The following is a 20,032-nucleotide window of genomic DNA, read 5'->3' as shown; positions in this document are numbered from 1 at the left end:
TTTTTTTTTTTTTTTTTTTTTTTTTGTTTCCATAGGCCCTAGCCGGCTAGCCCTACCCTCAGTCAGTACATCACCATCATTTTCTATTTCAAATAACCCTTCCTTTTTCCTTTATATGTTTATAATATTTCCCCAACTTGGTGCAATTTCATGTTCCTACTACTCTGTTTTGCACTTTCTTCACACCCAAAGAGGGAAGAAAATGGAGCTCACTCAGTATGGTTTCTTAGAGGAGTTATTAGCTTCAACGCCTTGGACCTCCTCCTCCTCCTCCTCCTCCTATTCAAATGGGTTCAATGATTTCTTCCCAAATGGCTGCAATTTCAGTTCTTTTGATGAAATTCCCCAAATGGGTACCTCAATTTCACCCCATTTTCCCGGTTTTCAAACGCCTACTGACTTTTCTTTCGCCGACCAACACCTCTACGGCAGTTTTCTTGAAGGGTTTGCATTGCCGGAGGTGGATTCTTCATCGTACACTAAGAACAACGAAACCCCACCATTTGTTTCGGTAGAGGAGATTAGTAATAAGAACAGTGGTTTCCCTCCGACAGCGATGGAGGAGGAAGAATTTGGTTTTATGGAGTGTGAAGCGGCACCAAATGTTTGCAAACAGGAAATGGAGGTAATGGGTGGGCGTGAAAGTAATGATTCTAAAATGGGTGTGGCAGAATTGGGGAAAAGAAGAAGCAACAAGGCTAAGAAGCTTGATGGACAGCCTTCGAAGAATTTAATGGCAGAAAGAAGAAGAAGGAGACGGTTGAATGATCGGCTTTCAATGCTTAGAGCAATAGTTCCTAAAATAAGCAAGGTCAAAATGAATCCATACCTTTTTCTTTTTCTGTTCTTTGTGTCTTCGTAGAAATTTCCATAATTTTTTCTGTACTTTTGCATGTAAACCAGATGGATAGAACGTCTATTCTTGGAGACACGATCGATTACGTGAAAGAGCTGCTTGAAAGAATCAAGAACTTGAAAGAAGAAGATTCAAATCATGCAAGTCTAAATGGGATCTCCAAGGAAAGGAAGTCCAATGAAGTTCTGGTGAGAAATTCGTGTGTGTCACTGTTTAGTTTCAGTCCGCCATTGTTGAGTTAATGATAGCAGTTTTGTTGTCGCACAGTTCGACGTTGAAAGGAAGGAGAGGGAGACTCGGATCGGCATTTGCTGTACGACGAGGCCAGGATTATTGCTATCCACCGTCAACACATTAGAGGCATTGGGCCTTGAGATTCAGCAGTGTGTTATTAGCTGCTTCAATGATTTCTCAATGCAAGCTTCTTGTTCAGAGGTTTTGTTTCTTTCAATATCTTTCAATATCTGGCCGTCTCTTTTTCTGAATGAAACAATGTTGGTTCTTTTTCTGTGTCAGCAGGGAAGTTCTCAGAAAGCAGTGCCAAGTTCTGATGATATAAAGGAGGCATTGTTCAGAAATGCAGGCTATGGAGGGAAGTGCTTGTAGTGAAGAACATTCATGGCGTTCTTCAAATAACTGATCCGGAAGGCTTTTTCCAATAATTAATCGCGATTAGACTTTGATATACTGAAAATGTCACTCCAATAATGTACTGAACCAGATGAACTAAAGAGTTCCATTTCTTATGATAATAGCTTGTTCTTGTTTTCCAGACTCTTTCATTACGCAACTGTACAATCAATTAGCAAAGCCCCAACGCCTTCGAAAAACTGTGGTTTACATAGATTACACCTTCTAAAATCTGATTATACACATACATGAATGGATGTTTCATATTTCATCTTCATTTTCGCTATCGACATTGTCATATAAATTGTCGTCGAGATCGGGAGAATCGTTCATGCCATTGGCTTGCAGGTGTTGTAACTGATGGATGGCATCCCTTGCATCAGAAATCAGAGCATTTTTAGCAGCTCTGAGATCATTAGTTCTTACAGCATGGACTTCCTTTAAGCCCTTCTCTTCGGAGATGCATTTTTTTGTGCATTTTGCCATTGATTTTCTCTTTGCCTCCCTGCAATGTAACTGGTCGATATACTTCTCGTGCAAGGCTTTGTTCTTGACCTGTTTCAGTACCGGTGGACTAACGACTCTCTCAACTGAGCTGCTAAATCTCGAAAGGGGCTTCTTGTGATTTGACAAGGATCTCTCATGGAGGAATCCTTGGTTTCCCTGCAAATCCTTAGTGATAGAGAGTTGTTTACTAGGTAGAGGAGAATGGTTAGAGCGATTAGCATTTGGCTCGAGTTGTGAGAACAAATCCGCCTCACTGCTAACTGCCCTCCGGAACTTCTTCTCCAACAAATATCTCACAGTCTTCTGCGCATTTTGGCTTCTCTGAGTCTTGCGGATAGGCTTTCTAGATTTCGCGCCATTCGGATTTAGAAGCTTATCCTCTGAAAGAGACGAGAGTTCAATTTGACATGATTTTGAGCCCTGTGTTCTGGATCGAGGTCGAGGTTGAGGAGGGGTCAAATGGTCGGAATGAACTTTATCAAAGCAATCTTGGGCAGACTTTCCAGGCACCTGTGAGTTGCAATCCACATAACCCAAGGTTAAAAAGTAGATTTAGTTTCCCTTTTTCAACAGAATGATCAAAAGATACTGCCAGCCAGAAAAGTAAACTTCACGGACCTACTAACCAACTAAGGCAATGAACTTTCAAGAAGAAATTGGGAAACAGAAAAGAAACGTGGTAAAAAAAAAAATTATGAACACCCTAGGGCAATACTTAAACAGTGCATTTTATGCTAGAAATCCTGGCCCATTGCGAATCGAACGTTAATGGAAAAGGGGAGTTGATATCAGTATCTTCAGTGAGTTCATGTCCAAGTTATCATTATCAAAATTAGCCATTGTTAATAAAAATTCAGACATACACTTGATGGTTCAGTAACTAAATTTGTAATTCGCCCAATAAAGCTCTTAAATACTATCAGCACAGTCAAAGTGTACCTTCTGAAGAGTAAAAAAAAGAATACTGATACACTATGTATCAACAGCTGCACATAGCACCACTAAGTATCAACACAATCATATGCATAGCAACTCTTGTTCTAAAAGAGATCCAACTCGAATCAACCTCTAACCCATTTCAATTCTCAATTACTTCTTAGAATACTGTTTATAATATAATGCAAAAACAGTAGTGTATCAAATGTCTATTAGTGAAAACGATAGACAAGCAGTAGAGTAAGACGTCAAATCTAATATGAAAAGCTAAAGAAGAGGAAATACCAGTTTGGAAACCTTCTTCCAAAATTGGGGAGTGGGCTTGGCAGCATAATAAGCTCTCTGTAATGCAGCTTCCTGTTCTTTAGTCCACCCTTGTCTAATCCCAACCACACCATCCTCTCGCTTTCTTTTCCGTATAGCCACCGACTTCTTTTCCATTACACCACCAACTACTTCTGTTCCACCACCTTCTGTTGCAATACCCTCGTGATCAGCAGAATTTCCTTTCCTCCTCTCTCCTCCTTCTACCACATTTTCCTCATGTGAGCTTTCCCTCGTAACAACATTCTGGACATTCAATAACACTGTTTTCTTATCCGAACTCCTGGACCTCTCCCGTTTCCGGCTACTTTTCTCAAGAGAATCTTGCTGGCCCAAAACAATTTGGGATTTGACGATACTTTGATGCCCCTCAACTTCATTATTGAGTCTTGGATGCTTTAAATCTTTTGAATGCCCTCCGAAAATAATTGAACTTTTCGAAACTTTTGTGTTCTTCCCATCATGCGCATTGTCAATTTTCGGCGCATAGGATAACCTAGAGGACTGTCTTGGAGTTTGCATTCTCTCAATCCCATTTTCGAATGTCGAAGACTTTCTCGACCCTGTATTTGAATGCTTTAAATCTTTCGAGTGCCTTTCGAAAGTAATTGAACTCTTTGAAACTTTTGAGTTCTTCCCCTCGTGCACATTGTCAATCTTCGGCGCACAGGATAACCTAGAGGACCGTCTTGGAGTTTGTATTCCTTCAAACCCGTCTTCGAATGTTGAAGACTTTTTCGACCCTGTATTTGAATGCTTCAAATCTCTCGAACGCCCTCCGAAAGTAATTGAACTCTTTGAAACTTTCGCATCCTTTCCCTCGAGCGCATTGTCAATCTTGGGTGCATATGATAACCTAGATGACCGTCTTGTAGTCTGTATTACCTCAAACCGGTTTTCGAATGTCGAAGACTCTTTTGATCCTGTATTTGAATGCTTTAAATCTCTCGAACGCCCTTCAAAAGCACTTGAACTCTTTGAAACTTTTGAATTCTTACCCTCGAGCGCACTGTCAATCTTCTGCGCATATGATAACCTAGAGGACCGTCTTGGAGTTTGTATTCCCTCAGACCCGTCTTCGAATACCGAAGACTTCTTCGATCCTATATTTGAATGCTTCAAATCTCTTGAACGCCCTCCGAAAGTAATTGAACTCTTTGAAACTTCGGCGTTCTTCCTCTCAAGCGCATTATCAGACTTCGGCGCATGTGATAACCTAGAGGATCGTCTTGGAGTTTGTATTCCCTCAAGCCCGTTTTCGAATGTCGAATCCCTTTTCGACCCTGCATTTGAATGCTTAAAATCTCTCGAACGCCCTCCAAAATCAATTGAACTCTTTGAAACTTCTGCGTTCTTCCCCTCGCATACATTGTCAATCTTTGGCACACATGATAACCTAGAGGACCGTCTTGGAGTTTGTATTCCCTCAAACCCATTTTCAAATGTCGAAGACTTTTTCAACCCAGAGTTTGAATCTTTGTTTTCACTCGAAACAACACAAGGTTTCTTCAATTTTTTCTTCAATTTTTTCGGGGTATTTACAAGAACCGGTTTGGGGGTTTTAGGAGAAACATTCTTTGAAGGACTGAGACAAGTGTGGGAAGGGTGTACCTGGCGAATTGCAGAGTGAGAACGGCGGGGCTCCGGGAGCGTGGGAGGTGAAATGTCCTTCTTTTGAAGAAATCTCAGAGATCTTCGTGTAGAAGGGCATTCGTGTTGCCCTGGGGGTGCAGTAGGAGCGAGAAGCCTTGGAGATCTTCGTAGAGCTTTGATATCCACGGAGCTGGCGACGGAGTTTGAGCTGGGCATTCTCACAAACAGTTCGTAGGCATCCTTGGTTTGAATGTTAAGGAAATACGCGCTACCACCAGGAAACTATAAAAAATAAAATAATAATAATAAAAAATAAAAAATCTATCGGCTTTATCATAGGCCCAATACTGACATTTTGTTGGGCTGCTTGAAATTAACTCTAATGGACCAAAATCAATTTTTCTTAATCTTTCAACTAAATTTAAAAGGAAGAGAAAAAATAACAATAGAAAATAAATAGTTTGGGTTCTTTTTTATTATTCGGTATTATTGTATAAAATATTCCAATTTAGTTTATTATATTTTTAGCATTTTTCTAATTTCGTCTCACATTGGTTGAATGTTAAAACATAAATACATTAATAATAATACACGTGATACCTATAAATATGTCACCTAAATAAATGAATATATAAAATTTTCAAACTTTTAACGTGTTGATGTAGATAATTTTTACGTATTTTCTTTTTACTCGTGATACAACTAATTTTGGGTTGACATGATGTATCAATAATAGACAAAATAGTAATGGCTTCGAATCACTAACACTAATTTGTATTAAATTTTAAGAAATTAATTTCATAAATTAAAAAAAAAAAAAAAAATATATATATATATATATATATATATATATATATATATATTATATTCAAGACGAAAAGTTTGAACCATTGAATTCTGCAATAATGGAGGTGAAATAGAGCTTCACATGCACTGATTGAGGCAATGCATTGAAAGGGCATAATTGAAATTCCATACACCATAGGGGCAAAAATGACATTTTGCAGCTTAAGAAGTTTATAAAATCGTCTTTTTTACTTTTTCTCTTTTTGGAATGCGTTAAAAGGATATATATACACAAAAAGATTTTATTTATTTATTTACGGATTATAGGGAATTAATTAAAGATTTAAGCATCTAATAAACTATATGGAATTAGATGCCTACATCATTACTTTTATTCAACCCCAAGAACAACCCATTATTATAATCCACAGAGGAAATTTGTTTATTTATTAATTTTTTTATATTCGTAAATTAAAAAATATTTAAATATAAAAAGAAAAAGTAGCTTTTTGAATAATATTTGTACCTAATTTGGTCACTAAGAGCTCCCACTACAACTGCTCGTATTTGTATGCAAGTGGCTGTTTGAATTCGATATGCTCTGTAGTATCCCACTCTCTCCTATTACCTAATTTCCCTATTTTCCTCTTATTTTATATATTATCTTTATTTTTTTAATTTATTTTTCCAATATGACTTCAACTAAATAGTACCCAGTTTGATGCTTGTCGTTTTCCAATTTTATTTTTTAATTAAATTAGTTCAAACGTCATTAAAAAAATCCCAAAAAAGAAAATTCAGAATATTACTTTTTTAAGTGCACGGAATTTTTTTATTGGGAGGATTAAGTGATGACAAAAATAATTCTAACTGTGAGAAATGGTGTCTAATTCGATAAGATTAATGACGTGGCATGATAACCACCGAACACTTGGCATGTTCGACAGTTTCTTAAATTTGCCATGTTTGAGTAAATTAAGTATTTTTCGATCATTATTTGAAAGTGATTTTTACCATGTAAAATAAATGAATTGGGCTCAAATGATTTATATTATTATTTTTGAAGATAATGAAATTGAATGATTTAATTGAGATATGAGATTTGATTGATTGATTTGTGGGTCAATTAATGCGTAGAAATAGAAAATAAAAAGAAATTGAAATAAATAAAATGCCAAAACCAGGTTCTAGATGATAAGTGGTTGAAAGCAGGCACCCTGAAATCAACGTCCTAATTATAATTATTACGACTGGGGACAAAATACCATAATTAATAATTAATAATAATTTAAATATTAATGTCTAAAAGAAAAGTGAAGAAAATTAAATTATTTTAATTTTTAGTAAAGTGGTTGTTAATTATTAAGGGGTCTTTTAAGTGGTACGAAGGGGTTTGAAATGGCGGTTTGGTTGGGCGGTACATGCGGAAGATGTACTTGGGAATATGCTCCATTAATCATGAGCATCAGAAAAATTATTATTATTATTTTTTTTTTTTTAAGGCGGTTTTATTTTTCCAACTTCCACCTTCGATCAAAATGGTCAATGGTTTGTGCTACGGATCATGAAGATCAACCAAAGTGCTCGACAATGAAATCTTCTCACGTTCAGATTTATCATTCTATTATGACATTAACAAAATGGATTATTCACTGTTACTACCTTTTTAAATCAACTTTTTACGACTCACTCATCGTATTATAAATATTTTCGAACGTGCTTTCTTCTCACTCACATCTTTTATATAAAAAATTATTGAATATTTAAAATAATTTTATTTTTATTTCATTAGTGTATATGGTAATTTTAATTATTGTAAAATAGTTTGAAGATCACTTTCATTTGGATGTTATCTATATTTTCTTTGCTCATGTGTTGACGGGTAAGTGTTTGTTATCATTTTGAACTATGCCTTTTTTCCCACGTCCCATAATCTCATCCTCGTCATATGCATATTTTCATAACTTTCATTTTAAGAAAAAAAATCTACACAAAATTGCTGTCACAATCTTTCTTTGTTCAAATGATTTGAAACAATAAATTGGTATTTATATATATCAACTAATATGTTTATAGTGTCTTTGTTTTGATTTTCGCAATTTAATCCATTTACTTTGTGACTTAATGATTCGCCACTTCTGACTTGAAACCTTTTTAGTTAATTTAATAATTAAGAAAAGTGGTTGGAATTTAATAAAACTACCGGCTGTACCGGATTTCATTCTCCTCATTTTAATTCTTAGGTTTTACTAAATTAAATAAAATCGGGTCCATTAAAGTTTTAAATTGAATAGAGATGAAATATATATTAAACATTAAAACGGTTTAATAATTTAAATCAAATTACATGCTATTCATTTTTTGTTAAATAAAGTTTTTTTTTATAATTTCCATAAATGTTTAAATATGAAGTAAAAAGAAATTATAAACGTTTAAATAAAATAAAGATTCAATGTTTTAAACTTTTTATTTGACGAATTTTTAAAATTAAAAGAATTAGAAGGTATCTCATTCTGCCTGTCTTGTCTGTTTTGGAATATTTTCAGGTTGCTTGTACTTGATGCCCAAGTATGCTAATATTATTGGTTCTATCAAAATTAATAAGAATGATATATCCATAAAGCTTTCTTTCTTCTTTTAACTTTCCATTTTTTCGTTTTTTTTTTTGGACTCGAGAGGATGAAACATTTATTATAAAGGTGTGAAAATCAATATATAGCTAACGCGTTTTAAATCTTTAAAAGGAAGTCCTCGAATAAAAAGTCTGGAAAGGATAATATATATGAACGATGAATTTGAGTTATTACAAATGGTATTGGAATCAGATACGAGACAGTGTGTTAAAAAATATTAGAATCAAACACCAAGCAATGTGTCAACAATATCAGAGTCATACACCAAGAGGTGTATCAATACAGATCTAAAAAAAAAATTGATATTATTATAAATTATTTAACTTGCATTTTCGTTACCTTCTTAAATTTTGGATTTTCTTATTTTTTTTATAAATTAAAGGAACTTGCAAGTGAGTTCAGCTAATAAAATTTTAATTTTCTTCTTATAACATTTATAATTTATGTTTATCTCACCCAGAAATGTAATTTCATTTTATATTTAGGGAATTAATAATGTTCTAAACAAGACAAATTAGCATTATTAAAAAGAGTTCACATAGTTCAATTGATTAATCACTTTTAAAAAGTAAGTAATTTAAATTTTATATTTATTTTTAAGAATAAAATATTATGTACGGCGAGAGTTTCAAATACTAATCTCTTAACCGATATTAATTAATTTTGTATTTTAAAAATGTGAGAATTAAAATGATGAAATATCATGTTAAAGTAGTGACGAAACTGGTTGTAACACACACACAACGAAATTGGAAGCCGATGAAATTGTATTTCCTGAGGGAAGATGAAAGATGAAACTGAAAAAGAATTAATTTCCTTCTACTATGTACACAGATCAATCAATGGTGATTCTGAATCTGCTAATAGAAAGGAATCGCGATTCGCGGCGGTTTCGGCGGCTTCTCCACTTTCACATGAATCATCTCCGGCCGAGGCGGCTCTCTAGGGCACGGCATCGCGATGAATTTGGGAATCGAATCCCCAGGCATCACCACCGATAAGCTCTCTCTTTGATTCTTCTCCAAATCCTATTCCAAAAAATCAATTCCTCGTTTAAACAATCGAAAGAAAGAAAGGAAATGATGAAGAAGCAGCGGAATTAAAATTACCAGTGCAGTAGAGTTGGATTTGGATGGAGACGAAGGGAGGAGATGATGATCGTGATGTAGTGCTTGGGCAGCGGAACGGCGGATGGATCTGAGTTTATCCCAATGGTAACAGCAGGAGAAGATTCCGCTCAAGGTGAAGATGACGAGAAGGAGGAGAGCAGTGCCGAGAGGAAAGCCTAAGGAGGGTCTGGATGCGTCGGCGTGAGGCGGCGAGAAATCGGGAGTCTCCATGTGGAATGTGTCATGTGTTGGGAGAAAGAACAAGAAACGAAAATTGGAAAAAGCTCCAAATGCCAAATCGAGAAGAAAATGAAGAATGGAATGAGAAAATGGGAGCGCACTTGGGGAATTTATAATGGAAAACAGAGCCAAGTGGAGGAAGAAAAGCAAAGAAAAGTATGTGTACATTGTAAAGGTACAGCTAAGTACGGAAAAAAAAAAAGAGGAGGAGAACAAGAAATGGAGCCCACCCACCAGCCTTCTGCACTCGACGCTCACAATTTTGTAAGTGAAAAAAAATGTTTGTTCTTTAATCTCTGAATCCGTGTGGAAAATGCTATGGAAAAATGAATGTTTAAGATGGGATTTGATTGGGTTTTTTCCTTTGGTTTGAACTGAGATATGTGGCGTGTGGAACTGGGATTTGTTTGAAGAAAGTGGGAAGGAAATTTGGGTTCTTGAATGTCTTGAGTTTGGTAGGCATAACAAAAAAAGAGTACCAAAAGGAAGTGAATGGGAAGGAGGCAAGTTGTTGTGAATGGGCATGACATGGAAAGGATAGGGACGAAAGCGAAAGGCGAAGGGTATCCAGTTGTTGCTGCTGCCTAATGGGCCACACCCTTGGGGAACAAAGACGCCGCTCTGGGTTGGCTCCCAATATCTGACCCTTCGCTCTACCTCCAATTTCACCCTCTCCTATTCCCTTTTTTTTTCTTCATTTTCTTCCATTTAATCAAACCATGACTTACGCAACCCATATTTGAACACGCGAGTTGATTCATAAGAATATTTGAGCCATTCAACTCGGAATTTAGGAGTAGGAGTCTAGAAGATGTTAGAGTTTATCTACATTCTTCGTCCACTTTAAACATAATCCCGATTGTCATTGCCTTTTATGATTTGGTACTCGAGCAGTCCAGTTGGGCTATACTTGGTAATATTCTATACGGCTGTGTATGAAATCATATAGTTTTGGATAAAAAGCTGTCATAATGAGAAAAAAAAAGTGTTGTTTTCCTCAGAGGGAGAGAATATTTGGAAAAGAAAGAAAAGAAAATAACGTGCAATTTGGAGTTACAAAGTTTGAAAAATGAGGATTGGGCAAAGGCCCATATGCTTCTCGCCCGTGGCTTTATCGAAAGGACCACAGTCCTTGATCTGCTTAGGGTCCACTCTAAATATCAACACCAAAAAAGAAAAATAAAATAAAATAAAAAGTCAGAACTCAAATCACATTTTTCTTTCCACAAAGGGGAATGTGTGGAATGAATTCTTCTGCGGGCACCCTTTCTTGGATATTTTTTTTTACAAATATCAATTACATTTAGTGCATTTATTAATTCAAATATATATATATATATATATATATATATTTTTTCTTTTTGACTTTATATTTATTAAAACTTTTTAGAGGGAATTGAACACATAGGCCTTCTTTCCTGAAGGATGAGGTGAAGAGAATGGGCCGGGCCGCGGCCCACTTATACAAATAAACGGGTTCTCAACTTCTTCGGGCTTAACCTCCTATATCCTGGCAACGGGCAGTTTATGGGTCAGCCCATAATAGCAGTACGTTACACATATTTTTATCAGATTTTTTTTATATAAATAAATATTAATAATTTTGTTTGATTTTCGCAAATGCTTTGAGAGTATTTATTACATAAGTTAATTAATCAGGTTTATTATTTATGGAGATGAATTAAGTAAGCATTTAAATAGATGATTAAATTAAAAAAAAATTGATTTGTTGTGACACGTGTGGAGGGAGGGGGGAGGGGGGACAAGTGAAAAACGTGTGTAAGAAGTGGACCCAGGGTGTCGGTGTTCAGAGTGGTGAAGAGAAGCCCAATTTGATTTTCATGTCAGTAGTCACCATCCACCATCCTGCCATGTCACCGTTTTCCAAGCACCGAAGAAATAAAAAATAATAAAGAAATGGGCTTTGGAATTGGGCCGGCAGCGAATGGGTTGGTTTAGGGTTAGAAAGAGAGAGGGTATTTTGGGGAGGACAGAAAAGGAAAAGGGGGGGTTTTAAGAGTTGAAGAGTGAAGAGAAGGATGATGAGAAGGATGATGAGAAGGAGAGGGAAGCGTGGAAGAAGGTTTGTAAGTATGGGAGAAACACGCGTGGGAAACCGGTAGCAGCTAAGCTCATCATGCCATGCCGGAGCACCGACCAGCTCTGCTCTGCTCTCTCTCTCTCTCTTATTTATTTATTTATTAAACAGTCTTATTATTAATAAAAACAAAAGCAATTAAGTAGAGAGAGAAGAGAGAGGGTAAAATGGGTAATGATGATTGTGGTAAGAAGAAGTGAAGGGTGAGGAACCGGCAAAAGAAGTTGAAAGTAGCGCTTTATTGTCCCCCCAGCAAGTTTCTTCCTCTTGCTTCCCTGTTTTCTTCTGTCCCCCCCTTCTCCTCTCTCCATTTAATGCACTCTCCCCCTTTCTTCTTCCATTTTTGCCCTTTTCTTTCTCTCTCTTCCCACCCATTTTCCATTCAACTATATTTCTTTCTCCTATCACTTTTGATGTCATTTATAGCTCCATTCTTGGCTAATTTTAGGGAAAATACATTAACTAGGAAAAAATTTGTATGTGATATCCCATATTCACGTCCGTTCGAGAGAATAATGAAACATTTTTTTTATAATAGTGCGAAGACTTTCTCTATACGCATTTTAAAATTTTGAGGGAACGAAAACCTAAATAAGATAATATCTCCTCTCAATTGGTTTGAGCTTTTACATTTCCGCGTTCTTATAAAAAAATGCTATTACGTTTATAAATGTTGAGAAACATTTTAATTGTTATCATGTTACAAAAAATATATGCTCAGTACGTGATAATAATAATTTAGTTGTTTGTTTGTGAAAAAAAAAAAAAAAAAAAATTATGAATACTTAGTTTTACTTATAAATGAATTTGTTGGTTATCTACCGTTTACGAATGTTTTGAAACTGCAAGCCATTATGATTAAAAAATGTTATTAATTATTGTAAAGATATTCAATATCTTTTTAGAAAATGGTATTCGAAATTTAACAAATATCAGTCCAGCGAGGCAATAAATGTCAATCATAAACTATCTCTCTTTTTTTTTCTTTTTTTTTTTTTTTGTCCCTCCTAATTAATTACCAAGCAGCACTGAAATTTAATTTATTGCTACAATTCTCACCTTTTTGTTTGCTTTTACGTAGGATATAATTATAACACGTGTCACGTAAATATTGCCACCAAAAATTCCAAAATTGGATGGAGAAATATTATAACTAATTAGTAATAAAAATAACATCCATAGTATAATTAATAATGATAATGGAGATTAAAATGAATAATAATAATAAGAAAAGTTGTAAGGTGGTGGGAGAAGAAGGGTAAAGTGGGGATTTTGAGGCGGACAAGCGCATTTTAGGACTCGCCCCTGAATTTAGGATTCGAAGATGATTTTTGCTGCCATACCACGGCATACAAAAGGATACACTCTATGATTTATTTCTGCGGGTATCAAGAACCTTCCAACACAGTCACTCCATCTCAGCCGTCCACCTGTCTTTTCTTTTTACATTTAAAAATAAATCCTAATATTAATTACATTTTATAATGAATTTGACTTTGGTTTTAGTTTAGCATTTATTATTTTCATTAGTATAATTTAGTAAAACTGCATTTTTTTATTCGTCTTTGCAAACTCATTATTTATAGTAATTATTATTGTTGAGGGATGACATTTATTTTATTTTTTCAAAAAAATATTTATATCATCTTAACACTCTAATATTATTTTTAATATTTTGTAAATATTATTTTTAGAAGAAAAAAAGAAAAGAAAAGAATTGGGTGGGAATTATATATATATTCCACACATACACTTTTTGGATATAATGATTATGAACATGTACGTTAATGCTGACAAACTAAAAATAGACAAAATTAATGGAAAAAGAAGGGCCAGAGTTTTAAGACTTATTTTCGAGTTTGCCCCTTCCCTCTTTTTTAATTTTCCGAGCTTCGTGTTTCTCGGGGAACAAACACACAATACTCTTTTGTTGCTTTCTGCTTAATGGAAGGCCCTTAAACTCTCTCTCTCTCTCTCGCTCTGCGGTTCCTGCAATTTTCTTTCGTTCAGACAGCAAATTAATCACCCTCCCGATCTTCGCCTCTGATCTACGACTCTCCTTGTAGGTAACTCCTATAGTCTTCTTCCTTCTTTTTCTTCTTCTTCCTTCACCTGCTTCCTTATATTCTTCTCTTTTTGTGCTTCAAATGAGCTTGCCTTGCTTATGTTGGAATCCATTTTCTTCTTCTTTTTCCTTGTTTGCTCGGAGGTGAGTTCTTCAGTGTTCTTATGAGTTTAACTGTTAATCTCTGTCTTTCTGTGCGTCAAGCAACTCAGAATATTGAAGATACCAGCGTACTGTTTTAATGAAATGAAAAGAAAAATGAACTTTAAGCGTACTACTGGTGTTTTAGCAGTTGCTGATTTCAGATTCTTCTACTTGAAATAAGTGCGTTCAAAATTACTACCTGTACTTTTCTGGAAATAAGAGAAGTTTTATTTACTAGTTTCTTGTATTTTTTTTCCATCTGGTAAGCGCCGGCTTGTTGTATTTTACAGGCTGTTTATTGATTTTCTTTCCTTTTACATTTCATTGCGATCAGAAGCTGCTGGTATCTGTTTCTATTTTTCGTTTGGTTTGTTTTTATTTTCTGCTTTTCTTTTTGAATCAAGCCATGCAGTTGTGGTACTTAGTGGTGTTAAAGTGAAGCCAGTTTTACAGTGTATGCAGGGTCAAAGCATCTTCATCAAATGCTGTTTTTTTGCCGGTTGATTCTCGAATCATAAAATTCTTCTGTAGTTTTTTTTAATAATCGATGCTATTGGCTAGTTTAAAAGGGATATTTGACTTTTTATCCCGATGAAAGGAGCTTGATCCTGTGATCCATTAATTTTGAATAGCTGTTGACCGATTTCAATATTGCTTGCCCTTGTTCTTTTAAACTGTTGAAATTGGATCCTATTTGCCTTAATAACTACTTAGTTTCTTTTTTAATATAGTTTTAATCTTTATGTACTGTTGATCTGGATTTGCATACTTCAGGCTATAGAATCGTTTGAATATATTGTATCAACCTAGACTCGTCGAGATATTTGAAGTCCAATGTCACTCCCACTGCTCAATTCTGAAGAGGAGGTTCTTGGCAATGTCCCTGTAGTGGCTGCTTCACCTTCTATGGACTGTCTTTCCCAAAATGGTGCCAAGTTTAGAGAGCGCAACTACCTCCGGCTATCGCCCTGTTCTTCAGTGGACAGCTCTGCCATGTCAAACTTGTCCGAGGAGAACAAAAGAAATCTCAATTTAAAAGCTACAGAATTGAGACTTGGTCTACCTGGATCTATGTCACCTGAAAGAGAACAGGAATTTAGCTTGATGAGCGCTGGAGAACCTGATGAGAAAACTCTACTTCAATTGCTCCCTTCAAAGGATGGGTATAGTGTGGTTTCACAGAAAAATATTGTTTCTGGCAACAAAAGAGGTTTCTCTGATACCATGGAAGGGTACTCAGAGGTGAAAGGTCCCCTTTACACAGAAAGAAATTGGATGTTTCATGCAGCCAGTTCCGATCCTGAGTCTTCATATCCTGTGAGCCAAGGGAAATTTCATGCTAATTCAGGGCTAAATGCAATGCTATCGTCAAGGCCTTCTGGACCTCAGCCAAATGCAACCAAAGAATTTCCCTTAAAGGGATTACAGGAATGGCCTTGTGAAACTAAAGGAACTGGCCATGTCCATAAAGGTGCTTCAAATGACCACAATAACGCCCCAGCTTCAAGGTAAATGAAACTGGTTGTGGTAGATGGGTCCCCAAAATTTTGATAGTAGGAACTATGGTATTAACTAGGAAAGCAGTCATTTGAGTTCACCTGATGACAGATTGCCAACTCTCCTCCTTTACTTACAGGGCGCAGGTTGTTGGTTGGCCACCTATTAAATCATTCCGCAAGAATTCATTGGTCGCTAACTCTAAAAACAATGATGAGGTTGATGGAAAACCAGGTTCAGGTGCCCTTTTTGTCAAGGTGAGCATGGAGGGTGCTCCATATTTGAGGAAGGTTGATCTGAGAACATACTCTACGTATCAGGAATTATCTTCTGCTCTTGAGAAGATGTTTAGCTGTTTTACTATAGGTGAGCTCCAATTATTTTCAACCTAGTAGCATGCCAGTTTTTTTTTTTTTTTTTTTAATCATGAGACTAAAATAATATTTAATGTTTTACTGTTGTCAAACTCGGAATATGGATAGTATGGGTGGTTGTGATCTACATTGTCATGTTGAATAACAAGAATACCATGTTTTTCTATGGATCTCGTGGTGCAGGTCAGTGTGGATCCCATGGAGCTCCAGGGAGAGATATACTAAGTGAGAGCAAGTTGAGGGATCATTTACATGGATCTGAATATGTGCTTACATATGAAGATAGGGATGGTGACTGGATGCTTGTTGGCGAAATCCCCTGGGAGTAAGTTCGTTGACTAAAATCATTTAATTGCGCACTCATTTCTGTCAATGTAAGCTCTTTAGTTAATGTAACAAGAATACTATGTTGAATTAGATGATACCAGGACATGTTTTTGAAGTTTCATCCCTTTATATCTAGAAAGGATTGTCTGGATTTAGCCCTTTTAATTACTTTTTTTCTCCATCACAATATCATCCATTTCTACCATTAATTGCATTCAATTGTATTATATGATGTTTCAAGATTCAGGCCAAGTATTCTGCATATAATTTCATGTACTTTTATTGCAGGATGTTCATTGATTCATGCAAAAGGCTGAAAATCATGAAGGGCTCTGATGCAATTGGCTTAGGTACAGTGTAGTAAGTTGATTTATCACAGTACGATAATTTTTATCTGCCAGAACTCAGTCCCTAGGTAGGCTAAATTTTTGCCGTTTTCTCAATTATCTGATTGGAAGGGTAGTTGAGACTATCAATATCACTTCATTCTTTTTATGGGCTTGTGAGTAGTAGGAGGGGTAGAAGAGATACACAGAAGTGGCACTAAACAACTAATTTATGCAGTGAAACAAATAAATATATTCTTATTTCTTCCTTATTCTAGGTCTGAGGTTTCCATCATCTCATGTGACAATAGTTTGTATATACTTTGAACACGTTATTATCCCTCAGAGTTACTTGAGCATTGGAATCTATTGCTATAGATATCCATTGGAGTGAAAGTATCCATAATTTCTTATTTCTTTGTAAGGTCTTCACTTATTTCTTATTTCTTATTTCTTATTTCTTATTTCTTTGCAATAAAAGTGGTGAAATTTGATCCTTATATATATGTAATGCATATGGAAGATACTTCCAATGTCTGTAACTTGAGAAGAACATGACCTCGGTGATCATAACTCTAGAATCCGAGGACCAATTAATGTGTATAACTTGTTCGTTTGCATCGTGTATTAGACCCCTTGTCTTTTCATCCACTATTAGTTGTTTGACTTCTGTGGGTGTTGTCTGGTTCACATGTCTTGTAGATTGTGGTTGATAAGTTACGGTACTCATTAATTGCACTTTTCTTCTGTAGCCCCAAGAGCAATGGAGAAAACCAAAAATAGGATTTAGCTATTGCTGAAGTGACGACTCCTCTACCAAGTTCAGAGTGGTGGTGTGAAGGAGAGATGTGAAAGTTAAAAAGAAGTTAGAAAATGACTGGAATATTTGTGCTGCGCTGGATGGCATTTGTGGTCCAGATGCTTACCTTGTCCTTTTTCATATTTTGACTACTTGAAAATTGTCCTCTTTGATCTATTTTTGTCTTTGTCCTTTACTATTAACCATTATCTAGTCACTATGATAATTGGTGTTTGTGGATCTGATGAACTATCTATGAATCTTATAGTTCAGATAATTTGTATTTATTGAATGCACTTGTTTAGAAGACTGGATATTTTCTGCTTAATTCACTGGCCAAGTTTCCCTTGCTTTGAAGTTTTAGCTTTGTGTAAGTACAAAGAGTACCCATTTAGCTATGGTTGTCATTGTTGGTAGTGAAGTGATTAGTTCCATTGCAATCTGAGATATCTGATTGGTATAGAACTTAGTCCAGTAGTAATCTGCTAATCTCATTATGCGAATAGAATTTATGAGAGTAACTCTGCTATTAATTATAATAAATGCAGGTTTAGTTCGTTACTTCAAATTATGATACATCTTACTTTTTCCATGTTTGATTAGGTCTCTGGACTGTCATTGAATGAATAAGTAAGCATTTAGTTTTACTTATCGGAAATAGTATCCGTGTGAGTGGTAGTAATAGTATCAATCATATTGCTATGTCAACCTTTTTGGTCTGATTATATGTGAATCACATGTCATCTCAACGCTTCCCTCCATCTCCCTTTTTGTTTGATTCGACTATTATATATGAGAACATATTTGGTTTACCTTTCGGCCTTTTCCTTTAGAAATTGCCTAAAAATGTTCAAGTCTGCATCATAAACAATTACAATTTCATGGATTTGATTCTTTAATTGTAATTATTGGTTATAAGTTAGTGCAGTGTAAATCATGGCAAGCCCTCTAAAGTTAGTAAGAACAAAAGAATGGGGTCTTTTGATGGGACCTGTTAGCTCTAGATTATATGAACTATTATATATTTCTTTCAATTATTTAGACATTGAATGGTGCCTTTTTGTTGTTTACCATTGAAATCTCCATTTCTGAATCTCTTTCCCAACGCCCACCGATTGGAGCTTTCTTTTTCAGGGAAACAGTGCCCATCTCAAAGGTGCGTTATATTTTAGTTCATAAAGCTTTTAATTATGGTAATATTGACTCTGTGGAAGTGATTTTTTTATCCTTCCGACTTGTATCAAGTGGGTACCGTTCGAGTATTATTTTGGCTGGAGATGCTGACACAACAGGACTTATTGAGGTAGAATTCTTCCATTATTGTGTGGTACTGATTTTTTTTTACCTTTATTTGTGAGTGGTTATATTCCTAGGTTTTGGAAGATTTTGACATGGTATCACGTGTCCCAGAACTTACGAGGATCTCTCACTATTGATTTCAGTTTTTTAAACTACGTTTGGATACTTGCTTTGGCATGGGGAAATTTGATTCTTCACTTTTGTTTTCTAATTACTTTAGTGAGTCAAGTTTAACTTTAAAATTTTAATTTCTTGTTATAAATCTTTAACTTGTTTTGAGTGTGTTTTGTTTGAGTTTTGAGTTTCTTTTCTTTTTTTTTTTAAGTTGAGTTCGAGCATTTTGGTTTCAGAATTGATTTCTTTTAAGGGTTGATTTTTTGGGCAAGATTTTAGTTAATTGATCTTTTATTGTTCTAAATTAAAATTTAATATTATTGATATTAAGTTTGAAATTAAAATTTTAAGGTTAAAATTGATACGTGTTCTCCAATTTCCTAAAAATTTCTTTGATGTATATTTCATTATTCTATTTTGATACGTATTATTCCTCTTTTTTATAAAGAAAATTCCCCAATAATTTTATAGGACTGATTCCTATTCAATAGCTACATCACTTTCAATATATTGTTCTCTCCCTCTCGACGCTTTTACTGTATTATATGTTTCTGCATACTTTTTGTTATTTTTTTAGCTACTTTTTTATACTATTCTTTATAACTCTTTTCATTCATTTGTCTTCTCAAAAACCCTGAAAAGAAAATAATTTTTAACCTAAAACGAACATATATGGTTCAACTTTTTTGTTTGTAACCATTATGAACAGAATAAACAAAAGTAGTGTTCAAACAAGTTCTTATTCTCAATTAAAACTCAAACCATAAATTACAAGAAATCATAATTTATCCAACACAAATGGTTCGTTAACATATCAAAATAGTTACTTCAAAAGCATATAAATTACTACAAACTCAAAGATGAACAAGTTGACAAGCAGAAAATAGCAAGGTTCATTTGAAAGAGACCCAACCCCAGAAAATGGGTGGCTGTGGGTATAGATGTTCTTGCTAATCGATTAGAGATCTAACTCTCTAAATTTGAGGAGCATTTTGTTGGATGATGAAAGCCCCATATTGGCTAATTTAAAAAATGATCATGGGTTTATAAGTGAGGAATACTAACTTCATTTGGTACGAGACCTTTTGGGTAAGTCCAAAGCAAAGCTATGAGAGCTTATGCTCAAAGTGGACAATATCATACTATTGTGGAGAGTCGTGATTTCTAACACATTTTGTCTATATAAGTTGTAGAAGGAAATGGCAATAATAAAACACAATACAAGAAAGAAGCTCCATAAGAGAAACCAGAAGAAAAAGACATTAAACTGCAGACAAGGAGGCTTAGCAATGGACAGATAATGAAGCAAACACGTTTGTGAAAAATCCTTGATGGAAAACAAGGGCCTAAGGCTTTTTTTTTTTTTTTTTTTTTT

At 35.1% G+C, this 20,032-nt stretch overlaps 4 protein-coding genes and 1 long non-coding RNA gene across 7 annotated transcripts in view; 3 read left to right on the top strand and 2 right to left on the bottom strand.

Moving 5' to 3' along the window:
- The first annotated feature begins 59 nt into the window (after positions 1-59).
- LOC111463635 (transcription factor bHLH93) lies at positions 60-1,624 on the top strand. The gene is made up of 4 exons (XM_023107657.1): positions 60-811; positions 904-1,044; positions 1,124-1,291; positions 1,376-1,624. The coding sequence occupies exons 1-4, from the start codon at positions 116-118 to the stop codon at positions 1,460-1,462; spliced, it is 1,092 nt and encodes a 363-aa protein (XP_022963425.1). The 5' UTR covers positions 60-115; the 3' UTR covers positions 1,463-1,624.
- LOC111463634 lies at positions 1,567-5,132 on the bottom strand. The gene is made up of 2 exons (XM_023107656.1): positions 3,215-5,132; positions 1,567-2,503 (listed from the first exon to the last, which is right to left on the bottom strand). Exons 1-2 carry the CDS (start codon positions 5,060-5,062, stop codon positions 1,748-1,750), a joined length of 2,604 nt encoding a protein of 867 aa, XP_022963424.1. The 5' UTR covers positions 5,063-5,132; the 3' UTR covers positions 1,567-1,747.
- Positions 5,133-9,001: 3,869 nt separating this feature from the next.
- Positions 9,002-9,716, bottom strand: LOC111463125 (uncharacterized protein At5g65660-like). The gene is made up of 2 exons (XM_023106951.1): positions 9,375-9,716; positions 9,002-9,293 (listed from the first exon to the last, which is right to left on the bottom strand). Exons 1-2 carry the CDS (start codon positions 9,603-9,605, stop codon positions 9,126-9,128), a joined length of 399 nt encoding a protein of 132 aa, XP_022962719.1. The 5' UTR covers positions 9,606-9,716; the 3' UTR covers positions 9,002-9,125.
- Positions 9,717-13,618: 3,902 nt separating this feature from the next.
- LOC111463578 (auxin-responsive protein IAA9-like) lies at positions 13,619-17,572 on the top strand. 3 transcript variants are annotated; one of them, XM_023107576.1, is made up of 6 exons: positions 13,619-13,774; positions 14,696-15,429; positions 15,558-15,784; positions 15,976-16,117; positions 16,408-16,479; positions 17,198-17,572. In XM_023107576.1, exons 2-6 carry the CDS (start codon positions 14,756-14,758, stop codon positions 17,226-17,228), a joined length of 1,146 nt encoding a protein of 381 aa, XP_022963344.1. In that variant the 5' UTR covers positions 13,619-13,774; positions 14,696-14,755; the 3' UTR covers positions 17,229-17,572. The 3 variants fall into 3 exon arrangements, with proteins under 3 accessions (XP_022963344.1, XP_022963345.1, XP_022963343.1); XM_023107577.1 differs by having other exon boundaries at positions 13,619-13,778; positions 16,408-16,469; XM_023107575.1 differs by having other exon boundaries at positions 13,619-13,778.
- A 756-nt stretch (positions 17,573-18,328) lies between these two features.
- Positions 18,329-20,032, top strand: part of LOC111463500 — a 4,286-nt gene continuing 2,582 nt past the window's right edge. Inside the window, exons 1-2 of the long non-coding RNA XR_002713891.1 lie at positions 18,329-18,400; positions 18,490-18,547. This is a non-coding gene — a long non-coding RNA (uncharacterized LOC111463500). The remainder of the gene's footprint in view (positions 18,401-18,489; positions 18,548-20,032) is intronic.

This window comes from Cucurbita moschata, unplaced genomic scaffold, assembly GCF_002738365.1.
Source record: "Cucurbita moschata cultivar Rifu unplaced genomic scaffold, Cmos_1.0 Cmo_Scf00028, whole genome shotgun sequence".
Lineage (NCBI taxonomy): Eukaryota > Viridiplantae > Streptophyta > Magnoliopsida > Cucurbitales > Cucurbitaceae > Cucurbita > Cucurbita moschata.
The sequence above is the reverse complement of the archived record's forward strand: the minus strand, read 5'-3'. Positions and strand labels throughout refer to the sequence as shown.